Here is a 12232-nt window from a genome sequence, read left to right on the forward strand (position 1 = left end):
AGAAATTATTCCTTTGTCCTATCCCTTTTTTGAACTGATGGCTTCTTGACGTCAAGAATCAAAATCTAAGGGAAAGCAAATAAACGTTGAAAAAAGTATTTACTATCGTTTGTGCCCTTTTTGAGTACTTTTCCTAATTTACATACAATTTTCTGTTCTTATTTTTGTAACGACTATTTCAAAGATGCTCACTGTCTCTCTCTCGCTGCACCCTAGGCGATATAGAAATCGTTTTTATCTTTCTTCGCCGGATAATTTTTAACGATTTCCACAGAAATTGACGTTGAAGATAAGAAACGTAATAAGAAATTTCTGTAAACAGACCTAAAGCGCTCTAAAAACGGTAGGTCTCACTTCTAAAATACATCATGATTACGAGCACATCACTTTTCTTTTACGCCGTCAATGCTTATTTACAATTATTTATTGAAGTGAAACCCTAAAGTGAATATTTCAATCACTAGATTTCGAGGAACAATGAAGCCTTTTGTATGTTATTAGTTAGAGATCTGACGCGTGATTTGCGAGTGAATGAAATTTACCGAGATATCTCCTTTGATTTTTGGTCTTTTCAGATATTGCCTGCTGTCATTTCATTACAATGAAATCACCAGTTCAATCTAAATTCTCCAAATTTTAAGACTGATATTTACGTTGATGGCATGCAATAGGATATATCTTCTAGTCAGTTATCTTTCAATAACCCAAACTCATTTATTCACTGCGACCATTTTTCACCTACAGTGCGCAGAGGTCGGGTCGATAAACGCACCCTTGGAAAAATCTGAGTGCACCATTATCACCGGTCCTGGAATATTCCACCTTCTCAACTGACAGAAAGACATTTTTAAGGCAAGAATTAGTTTCTTTTGCCACTTTTCAATTTTTTATGCAGTAAACAAAAAGTTAATAGTCTTTCATTTCTTTCATAAAGAAGTTCACTCGTTGGTTTCGTGACATTTCAGCGGGGAACCGAAATCATATTGGTAATAAATTCGAGTGGGCGGCATCAACTCCGTGGGTATTTTTTTTCTTCTGTGGAGATCAGCCAAAATACTATTTACTGTACAACATAGTTATCATCAAATATCAGTCGATTTAAATGAGATTTTCATTTTACCATATATGCCTTGCTCAGTTATCGTCCCCTGACATAAATATTCAATTCCATTGCAAAGATACATTGTCGGGGCAGATGTTCAAAAAGTAATTTACCGCCTTTCACATTTTAAATTTCCAGGAGTCCGTTGCTGAACGAAAATGTTAGGTCTCCGCAGCAGACTTAGTATCATGCTTGTTTCTCTGTGGATTGCGAGTACCAGGACCAAAAAACGTGAGTATATAAATTACGGTATCTGTTCAAATAACTCTTGTATCTACTTTTAGCGCTAACTAATGATTTTTGTATTAGCACGGTGTTCTCACAATATTCATCTTTCAGTTGGCTACTCTTTGTATGTGCGATGAAATTGTATGTCTTTCATTTCTCTCGAGGATTCAATTCATTCAGAGCTTCCTTTTATTATAAAAGACTTGAAAAAAGGGAAGCGATACCGTTTGCCCTTCCAAACGAAAAGAATTGTAAGTTCATGGGGCCTCTTTTAAATGAAACATTCTACGCTTGACATGTAAAAAGACACTAAAAGGTTTTTTGGTCAAGGTCTTGTTGGAGTCTAGTTTCGCTTCCTTCCGACAGTGTGAAATCCTGTCATTCAAAAGAAATCGTTTTTCTTTGTAATTTCGAGTCTTTAAATCACTTATTTGAACGTGACAGCTGCACAAAGCTTCCTCAGTTTGCGGTATCAATTAGAGAGCGAGTCTTTTTTCTGAAGTAAGTATCTAATGCAGGGAAGTTTTTCTCTGAAATTTCAATAGTTCGATCTGAATCAGAATTGCTTCATTTGGATTTTACTTGAAGCGATGTTATCCAAAAAGCCGCCTGACACATTTTCTCTTGCATCATTAACGCGTTATTCAGTTTTATTTCCAAATATTTTTTGAGGTGAATTTAGCATACAAATGACAAATTTTGCCCAAGTGTGTTCGTATTTTAATTTACTTCTTTGATTAGTGGTTGGTCAGTACTAGGATTGCGGTTTGCCCATATTATTTTGTGATTTAAACATAATCTAACTTAAGATACATTGTACATATAACTGGGAGTAATCTTGTGGGTTGAGAATTTGGGCACAAAACTGATCATTGTAACGTTTTAGGAAAAAGATGCTTGAAATACGTGGATCAAGATGTAGGACAGATCAGGAATCTCTTTACAATACTGTCTTCTTGGGTTATACTAATAAATTATCGGCTGATTCCAGATAATTGAAATTACATGACTAAGTTAGATAGAGTCTAAACTAATTCACGATATTTTGATCAAACAATTTCCAAAATGTATCTTTCTCTTGGTATTTTTTTTTTAAATCAACATCATGTCAGACTCCCAAAGCTGAAAAGCCAACAAAAAATTAATGCTCTACTTTATCAAAACAGTGAGAAAAAGGACCAGCCTATTTTCCACCTATTTGGCAAATGGCTGTCGCTAGATAAATGTCTCGTAAATGAACGAATAAAAACAAAGCTTGAGTCTCGTCCAAAGGCAACGAGCCTCAAAATTTAAGCTCAATAGGCAACATTTCATAAGTGTACTATTCAGTATTTTGCATTTAAATTGGTACACACTGATGACAGTGGTGTCACATCCACCCACGTAAGACGTGACACCTCTCTGTACAGCTTAATAGCGGAGCTCTAGTGCACAAAGCGCGCAAGTGGAGCTCCATATATGAATATACAAAAAAAAATCAAGCCGTCAAAATTATTATAACTGTTGCTCACCATATTTCAACTCTGTCTGTCTGGAAAAATGAATAACCTATATGTGAATCCTTACTACTGGTTAGTGTGACAGTGGTAATCAGTTGGCCAATATGCAAAACGACGTCGCCAATTAACTAAAAAGGGCAGTTTGTTGATTTCAACCTAAAATGCACAAATTTATTTGCTCATCAGAACCGTGTGCATTTGTGACGGAAAACAACAAGTGCTGCAAGCTTCCCTTTGAATTCAACAACCGTAATTATACTGGATGTACTGCAGACGTGACCGAGAAGAAATGGAGTGACCAGTGGCGGAATCCTTGGTGTTTTCCAGAAGGTGGTGATCGTAGTACCAAACATCCTTGCTATAGAAGCGGTTGGTTGAGCCTTTACTCTGATAATTTTTCCCGGCGAATGAATATGTTTAAAAAACAATTGTTTGCTGATAAATTTTACACAGAAAAAAACACTTTTTTCCCAGATATCTTGAAGTGAGAGATTAAAACAGACAAATCGACTTCATCAGTTGTAAATTTTTTATAAGGAGTCCTTTGTCGGGGAAAATGTTCTTTAGGTGTCTGTGTTTGGATGAAAATGCCACATTGATTTTCATACTGCGATTTCTTAATCTGTCAACTTACCCATGTCAAGGAACAGTTAGGACAGTTCAAACGTGTTTTTATTTCAGGTCCCAGTTGTGGTGGGGTTCGAACACAAGTTGCCGGAGTTTTTTCGTCTGCTAACTTTCCTAATAACTACACCAACAATACCACCTGCACTTGGAGGATATCTGTGGAGTTAGCCAATCACATCACGTTAAACTTCACTGATTTTGATTTAGAAAACAGTAGCGGATGTGAGAATGCGTATGTACATGTGTATGATGGACTCAACACTACCGACCCGTCCCTCGGAAAATTTTGTGGTGGCGAGATACCTCCAGGAGTCAGGTCCAGTGGAAGTAAGATGTTGGTGATATTTCACGGATATAACGGAGCTAGATACAAAGGTTTTCGTGCATATTATGATTCAGGTGGGTACCAAACACAAGTCGCTTTATATTCAAAATTAAAAAGGATGATAACAAACCAATTCCTATGTCATGCATTTTTCTCGCTTGAAAATCTTTTGTGGTGTGTGTAGATCGTTTTCAAATCACGTCACAAACGCCATATTAGCTAATAAACCAACGATGGTGGCCATGTTGTTACAGTTGGTCAATCGCGTGGCTTCTAAATTATTTTCTTGTGTAAACACTTTATTTTGATGTAATAAATACGCATGGCCACTCGCGACGTGGTTGATAAAGTTATTTTATTTCTTTATCGAAACACTAAAGCAACATATGAGGACATGTTGTTTTATTCCCTGGTGAACAAGTAGCGTGACTCCTATAATGACTCATGAAGTACAACTCTGGAGATGAGGCCTTCATTGGGGTGTCAGTCTCCACGGAAAATTTTCTCTGACCTACTTCTCTTCTATCAGGAAACTGTGATGTGCGCTCGTACGGCGGAAATGGTGGTGGAGCATGTTGTGTTTTTCCCTTCACCTACAAAGGAAAAGTTTACAATAAATGTACCGAAGACGACGAGGAATTAGGTCTCGCGTGGTGTTCTGTGACTAGCGATTATGAACGGGACAGAAAGAGAGGACATTGCGTTTCAGAAAATGGTGAATGAAGTTCATTTTCACTGTGCATATATTTAACACATGATTAAATCTACTTTTTTCTTCGACCATTGCATTTGAATTCAAGACGTCTTTTTGTAAGATTATGCCTCATGCCTTTTTATCTGTGTCATTACTTAGTTTCCTGTGGTCCAAATAAATTTGAGTGTCTCAACCATCACTGGTGGAAGCAGTGCATTGACGAAAAGCACCGTTGTGATGGCTATCAACATTGTGCCGATCATTCCGACGAAACAGATTGCCGTAAGTAACACACAACTCTGTATTCTCCTACGACGGCCTTTCAAAGCGCAGGAAAACGTGTATGTGTCACCAAACGAGGAAAAAAGTGTAACTAGTACCAAGTGCGGAAAAATGTTAAAAGTGCCGCGCGCGGGAAAAAATTGTTGTAGGTGGCGAGCGCGATGTCAAGTACTAATGGTACAAAGAGCGGGAAAATGTGCAAAGAGTACATAGTTTGCGTCTAAAACTACGACGGCGGTTCTGAATGGGGGGGAGGGAGGGAGGGGAGGATACTTATACAGCAATAAATTAGCCTTGATTAGTTGTTGTTTCCATTTATTAAGATTTTACAAGTTTCTTTTTGTTCTAAGTGGCGTCAATAAGAGGTACTTGGATAACCGGTGGGGAGTGAATTGAAGCGGCTCACGTATTACTTAACAGTAATCTTCCAATCCACCGCACATGTACTTCGGTATTGGAATGTTATAATGGGGCACGTACCCTGAATCTTTCTCTAGAGAGGGGAAAAACTTGCAGGTAAAGCTGGACAGCGGTTCATCCAGTTATTCTCGAGACCGATACTTGACTGATCGTTCAGTAAGATCGTCCAGTTGAAAGTATTTCTGAGAGGGACTGTTGTTGGTAGTAGTGACTGATGCTTAGAATAAGCTAGAATATCTTAGAGTCTCAGAGTCAGATGGTGACTATGGTGACTATTGCTAAGGTTGTCGAAACGTCTTTCGCTACATTACCGAGAACAGTTCGTTTTTAGAACACTGTACCCAGATGATCAGGCAACAATATACACTTAATGTATGGTCCCGAGGGAAACAGTTGATTTTATTTTCCCGAGAGTCCTGATGTTTCTCGAGACGAAGTCGAGGGAAACATCAGGACTCGAGGAAAAACAAAACTAAATAGTTTCCCGAGGGACCACACATTGAGTGCTTTGTTATATATATATAGACTTTCCCTTAAACAGTCATATGGCAAACACAAACAAACGTGCTGTTTTATTCGGCGCACGGGTAACAACTTCGCAGTTGTATCCCAGTCGGGATATACTTGAATTTGATCAGGGGCACGAGACCAAGAATCAACCGATCACAGTACTCGTTTTGTTGAGTGAAAGTCTAGGTATATGACAAGATCAAATGTTAATCTTAGATTCAAACCGTTTACTAAAAACAATTAAAAACTGCTTTTAATTCGCAGCACCAACGATGAATCCTGACTCTTGCAAAGTAATGCACGTGGTGCTAAAAAGGAATGGACAAGGTCGAGTTGGTTTTGTTCTGAACAGGAAATGCAATTACAAAGACCGTTGCGCTGGAGTTACAAACACTAGCCAAGGTAATGTTGTTTTACGTAATTAAACCCCTGCTAAACGATAAATTTACGGAAATCGAAGTTTATGGTCGTTTTAACTTTATCAGTTTTATTGATTTTCAAAGCTGTGGACGTGCCTTGTAACTTCAGCGACTGGTTCAAATGTTCAAACGGCCGGTGTGTTCCGGATTACTGGCGATGTGATGGTAAAGATGACTGTGGAGACAGAAGCGACGGTAATCTTAATCAATATTTTGGTAACAATTTACCGTCTTGTATGTCTATCTGTCTGCTATTTTATGGTCTGTCCGTTATCCGTCTGTCCGCCTGCCTGCCTGTCTCCTTAAAACTGTCCTGAAATCCGACTCTGTTTGCCTGTCAATTATTATTTGTATGACTGTCTGTCTGCCTCTCGGACCATGAGTGTCTTTTTTCGCTTCTTCGTCGTCTAATTATCTCCTTATTTAACTTCATGTTTGTCTGTGGGGCCAAACCATCCCATGCGACGACTTGTAGTAAGAGACCAATTCAACACCTAATGTAGACCTTTTTGTTTTTTCACCCGCAGAGCTAAGTGGTTGTTCTTTCCAGGTACAAGGTAAAACAAATTAATTTTTTAATTTCATGACGTCAAACAAGTATCAAAGATAAAAACCAACGGGCGATGTCATCTCCTCTACTTTCAGCTTGCAGCTGGGTAACCTACTGCGCCAAAACTAGATGGGAAATCTCTCTTGGAAATAAACCACCTGTCAAAGTCAAAACACCCGCCATCTGCAACAGAAAAGATCTTAGACGCATACCCACCTACCTACCGGTCAAAATCACAAAACTGTAAGTCAAGGAAGAATTTAGAATTAAGAAATCGTTGTTATAAAAACAAAAATATTCGCCAGGAAAAACAATTAATCTAATATCACGAGAGGGATACCAGATGAGGAAGTCTTAGCACAGAGAAACACACAAAGCTTTCTTATGAGACGATTTCAAACTATCCCAGAGAATGTAAAACCCCTAGGGTTATTTTCGCCCCTTACAAGGTCACAGGGAAACGGTGTTCAACTCTTCACTTACTGCCGCCTTAGAATATCCATGTCTCACTCTTAAAATGGAGCAGTGGAATTCACTTGTAGTATACAAACTGAAATCACGGGAACTACCGGTAGTTCATTCTTAGCCGAAGCCGCTATCGTCGTGTTTGCGTAAGTGTGCCCACTGTGTGCAATTTATCCAGGAAATGAATCCTGTATCCTGAAGCAAAGCTAACGCGGGGGAAACTCGTTAGCGGAGCCCCATACATAAGATAATGTAGAGATCTATCCACATGAAGAATTGGTTGCTGCTTGCCGTCCGTGCATCCCTGTGTACCTCAGCATATCCATCTGTGCAAATAGAAAACTCTGTACCCAAGTGGAGTTTTAATTTGGTTGAGTGATTACATCATTCATTATCTTATGGTAGGGTGATCAAGGAAACAAAACTGACGACCATTGAGAGATTCAGTTTCGCAAGATACGAACATCTTGAAGAAATGTAAGATGACCAAAGCGCCAGTTGGGAAGAAAACATATACTATGTAATGAGTGGAACCTAAGAAGAACACTTTCATCTTTGAATTTCTTATCGAGTAATGTCAGAGCTATCTTCAATCTACTGATTTAGCCAGAAGCCGACTCACAATACAGTAGGAGTTGCAATAAAAGTTTTTCGCATACAGCAATTGCTCATTGTCGATTTGCAGAGTTTGATAAAGAGATACATCTAAATGATCAAAATTTATAGCGACTGCACTGTTTTAGTAATCAGAATGGGAAAATTATTATAAAATGACCATTTTTTGACTAATTCTCTGTTAGGTTGATTTTATTTGTTATTTTTACCCAGCAACCTGGAAGGAAATGTTATAGAAAAGATTCAAGAAAATTCCTTCATTAAACTGCAGTCACTGAAGACACTTATACTGAAACGAAACAAGCTACGTGTATTGAAGACAGGAACATTCGAAGGTTTAAGGTCGCTAACCGAACTGTAAGTGTTTGGGACAGTATATCTTTAATTTATTTCGTAGTGTTTCATTCCTGTTCTCAGAATTATGTGCGACTAAAACCAGTAGAAAGCAGTAGCATATTAAGTGTTCCATCAACTTTCTAAAAAGCCTTAAATTCCCATTTTACGCGTTGTAAAATGTTTTTTTCCCTTCTTTATTAACAGTGATCTCGAGGAAAACCCACTCGAACAAATAGAGGCTCGTGCATTTAATGGACTGAAACACTTACAAAAGCTGTGAGTATCAGCTAACAAACGTCAAACAGAAGTATATACAAAGAAAGAAGTTTCGTCGTAAAACCAAAATCAAAGTCAACTCCACAGTTTATTAAGAGATATTGGAACCATAGTAAACATCACATGGGCAATTGAGAATTAAAGATAAATGGCGGTAAACTACCTTAAGCTTAAGCGCGTTTTTTATCTGATCGGTTGATAAGGTTAGGTGAGATTTGAAGACATATAACAGTGACAGTTAAGAAATTTTGAAATTACGATAAATTTGCCAGCTCGATGAAAAATCTCTCAATCTGGTATTGCAGCACGAAATAAAAAAATCTGATGATAAACATGAATGGGACAAAACCACATCAATAGTAGGCTGTTATTTGTAAGAAATTGGACTCGGATTTATTGTTGATGTTTCGCTAAAGCAGAAAATTTTGAGTGTGCGCCTTTGAGATCAATATCACTAACGTTATATCAGTTGTTGATCTAACAGAAACTTGAGCAATATGGATTTGAGGACGATCTCTTCTGAAGCATTCCATGGAATGGACTCTTTAACAGAACTGTAAGTACAATCAAAATAACAGTGCACAATACAAACATGGAGTGAAGTCGTTGTAAAAGTAGTTCTGGTCCCGGTTATTCGAAAGGTGGATAACGCTATGCAGTGGAAAAATTCTCTACGCGGTGAATAGCACATCACGTTTTGTTGACACTTATCCGCTTGATTGTGTCTTATCCAAGGGGAACGTTATATGTTCATCAAACAACTGGCCATGTTGGTTACGAATGGATCTAGATCGCATTTCATCTGAATTGAACAAGAAAATCGGTTGGAGAGACTGTGGCTAACCATCGAGGTAAAGGTCACTTGTAAGAAAAATATCCTTCGTTTCATGATGTCGTTGCAAATGATGTCGATCGCGACGTTTGGTCTGGATCCTGTTGGTATGCATTCTGAACCACGAGTTGAGTTGGACTGGTTACGGGTCAGCTTCTGTGGCACAATGCTTCGCGTGCATTGGTTGGCTTTCAACGGGGATCACGTGAAAATCACATAGCTAGTCAACTTTATCGCTTGATGAAGACGAGCAGTATTCGGTGGAAACTTCACCAGCCACATCAGAACTGACTACATCGTTAATAACAGATCACCTAACATGTTAATTACCACAATTATTACATTTCAACCCTTATTATCACTCTTTTTTTCAGTTACTTGGATCGCAACAAAGATCTACAGCAGTTACCGTTGGACATCTTCGACACTGTTCCACTGACGTATCTGTGAGTACACTCCTAAACAAATATAGGTGCATTTGGTCCCTATTTAGGCTGACTAAATAAGTAAAACTAGAGCTCTACATCTGTTCTTTATAAAACTAATTTTTTCGTATAGCAACGTTTAATTATGGTTTTTTTCCTCCCAATCTAAGCCTAGTTGAGAGATTTCAACCCATTGCCGAAACTGTCATATTGATGACGTGACTGTACCGACCTGTTTAGTTCTACGGATTGGTTGGTACCGGTACGAGAAATTTAATCCAAATAGAGACATCGCATTGCTTTCAGTTTTTATCAACAACGTCATCGTTAAAAAAAACTAAACGCTTTGCTAGAGGAAATAACAAAATTGCGCTAGAAAGGTCCATGTGCACCTGTCTTAAATGAATTACCGCTCTAAAAGGAATTAAAGGCGTCACCATGGATACCTTTCATTTTTTTTTTCTAGGAAGGCCGACAAGTTCGAGTTTTGCTGCATAGCAAAGTTATCTGGTCCAAACTGCTCGGCTCCTAAAGACCTGTTCTCTTCCTGTGATGATCTTATGGCAAACACCACTCTTTATGTCTGTATCTGGATTCTAGGGAGCATCGCATTGGTTGGAAATGCCTTTGTACTGATGTGGCGAATGAAAACCAAGAGTGACAACAAAGTTCATTCGCTGCTGCTGCTTAACCTGGCAATTGCGGATTTCTTGATGGGAATTTATTTGATTATTATTGCGGGTGTAGATGTGTTCTATCGCGGGAGGTACTTCATATACAACGCCAGCTGGAAGCGGGGTCCACTATGTCAGTTCAGCGGTTTCATCTCCACGATCTCCAGCGAGGCCTCCGTGTTTATTTTAACAATTATGACAGTTGATCGTTATGTCACTATCGTCCACCCTTTCAGACACATAGGTCTGAGCGTGCGTGGTACGTACGTAGCGTTGTTTGTCACGTGGTTTGTGGCTTTCATACTGGCTGGGATTCCTGTGACTGGAATTGAGTACTACAAAGAATTTTACGCGCGTTCGGGAGTCTGTCTTCCGCTACAGTTAACTGCAAACAAACCCATGGGATGGGAATATTCTGTCTTTTTGTTTCTTGCCTTAAACTTTGCCTCGTTCATGCTGATATTCGTTCTGTATTTGGTGATGTTCTTCAAGATCCAGAAAACTCGCCAAATGAGTGGTGCAGGTAATGCAGTCACTTCGATCGGAACTAGAATGGTATTTATCGTCCTAACCGATTTTTCTTGTTGGATTCCGATCATAATCATTGGAATTGCTTCGCTGCTAGGAATGGAGGCAAGTCCGACTGTGTACGCTTGGATAGCTGTCTTCGTTTTGCCTTTGAATTCCGCTTTAAATCCGATTCTTTACACAATTTCCACCGCCAACTTCCGAAGGAAACTTCGTGGTACTGTTCGCAAGCGAAGTCGGAAAACCGAAGGTTACGTCACCGAACATTCGTTACTCGACTCAAAGTCGGCAAATTCAGGATCCAACAATGGGAAGTCAAAACTCCTCAACGGAAATACGCAAGATACCGATTTATAAGTAAGCAGCTCTAGAATTAGATACTAGGTGAAAATTACGGAAATTCTCGTTATCAATACGAGAGAAGACCAAGTACTACATATGAAATGTAACAACACGCACTTAATCCTGAGTAAGCTAAACTCAAGATTACAACAATTGCCAAGCTTGATGTCAAGAAACACCGAGGAACCTTCACGCTGTAAAACCAATAACTGCAAGTTTTAAAATATCTCTCCATAAAGGGAACAAACACTTTTAGGGATAATTTTGAACAATTGGTCTTACATAATAGAGATGAAAATCAGGATTTGATCTAGTTGCTCTATTCCAACACGAAACAAATGCTTTGAGTCTAATCAGACGAGTTTGTTTGCTGACAAAGAGTAGAGTATATGATACAAGGCTTCGGCTGCGCCATTGAGCATTTTTCATTTAAGTCGGTGTCAATCATGAACAAGGTTTGTAATGGTTTTACTTCATCACACCAGTGATTTGTTAGAGACACGGGCTCCTTGTCCGTTTCCTTCTGATCCGATATGATAACTTAGGGTTTAGTTTTTGAGACACTCAATAGAAAAGTGCAGCATAGCCTGCAATATGATTTCAAGATAAGTGTTAAAATTCCCATGATATCAGCTGATTCTGGAGATTGGCTAGTGAGGGCCCAGTGAGGGCCCAGTGGACCCTCAGTCACCCCCTTCTTTAATCTATATAAATGCCCTAGTCTCCTACCCAAACCTTCCACGGCCAAGCCTACATTTCAGTTACAGTTACATGGTAGGACTGAGCACGACATTACGAATGTCTTAATTTCTCCTGCAAATTCAACATAAAACTCAAAATAAACGTGTGTCAAAGTGTATCTGATATATATACCAAATACTGCTTTTCTGTTCCAACTTTCTTAGAATAATTCAGGAGGGTAGGCAAAGTAAGAGGTGCACATGCACCGTAGAGCCCTCTCCCTCCCCATTCTTCAGCTGCACCCTTGAATGAGAAACCTAGGCATTAACAACAACAACAACAAAAAAGAAAACAATAGCTGAAACACACACACGAAGCTTCTTTTAGTGCTAAAACAAAATC

The 12232-nt window shown here is 38.9% G+C and overlaps 1 protein-coding gene across 11 annotated transcripts in view; it reads left to right on the forward strand.

The window, feature by feature from the left end:
* The window catches only part of LOC113670385 (uncharacterized), a 31354-nt gene extending 19341 nt beyond the window's left edge, over nucleotides 1-12013 (forward strand). For 8 of the 11 annotated variants that reach the window (XM_089183731.1, XM_027186526.2, XM_089183734.1 and 5 more), the window contains 16 exons: nucleotides 745-852; nucleotides 1241-1333; nucleotides 3016-3198; nucleotides 3511-3855; nucleotides 4311-4496; nucleotides 4635-4757; nucleotides 5952-6089; nucleotides 6191-6301; nucleotides 6634-6663; nucleotides 6752-6899; nucleotides 7527-7598; nucleotides 7950-8093; nucleotides 8277-8348; nucleotides 8833-8904; nucleotides 9555-9626; nucleotides 10072-12013. In XM_089183731.1, the coding sequence (XP_089039857.1) occupies nucleotides 1261-1333; nucleotides 3016-3198; nucleotides 3511-3855; nucleotides 4311-4496; nucleotides 4635-4757; nucleotides 5952-6089; nucleotides 6191-6301; nucleotides 6634-6663; nucleotides 6752-6899; nucleotides 7527-7598; nucleotides 7950-8093; nucleotides 8277-8348; nucleotides 8833-8904; nucleotides 9555-9626; nucleotides 10072-11164 (2862 nt within the window). In that variant the 5' untranslated portion in view covers nucleotides 745-852; nucleotides 1241-1260 and the 3' untranslated portion in view covers nucleotides 11165-12013. Of the gene's footprint in view, nucleotides 1-160; nucleotides 344-744; nucleotides 853-998; nucleotides 1018-1240; nucleotides 1334-3015; nucleotides 3199-3510; nucleotides 3856-4310; nucleotides 4497-4634; nucleotides 4758-5951; nucleotides 6090-6190; nucleotides 6302-6633; nucleotides 6664-6751; nucleotides 6900-7526; nucleotides 7599-7949; nucleotides 8094-8276; nucleotides 8349-8832; nucleotides 8905-9554; nucleotides 9627-10071 lie in introns of those variants that run through there. The other 3 variants (XM_089183736.1, XM_089183733.1, XM_089183738.1) reach the window with 3 other exon arrangements.
* The last annotated feature ends 219 nt before the right edge of the window (nucleotides 12014-12232 follow it).

This window comes from Pocillopora damicornis, chromosome 10 (genome assembly GCF_964200805.1).
Source record: "Pocillopora damicornis chromosome 10, jaPocDami1.2, whole genome shotgun sequence".
NCBI lineage: Eukaryota > Metazoa > Cnidaria > Anthozoa > Scleractinia > Pocilloporidae > Pocillopora > Pocillopora damicornis.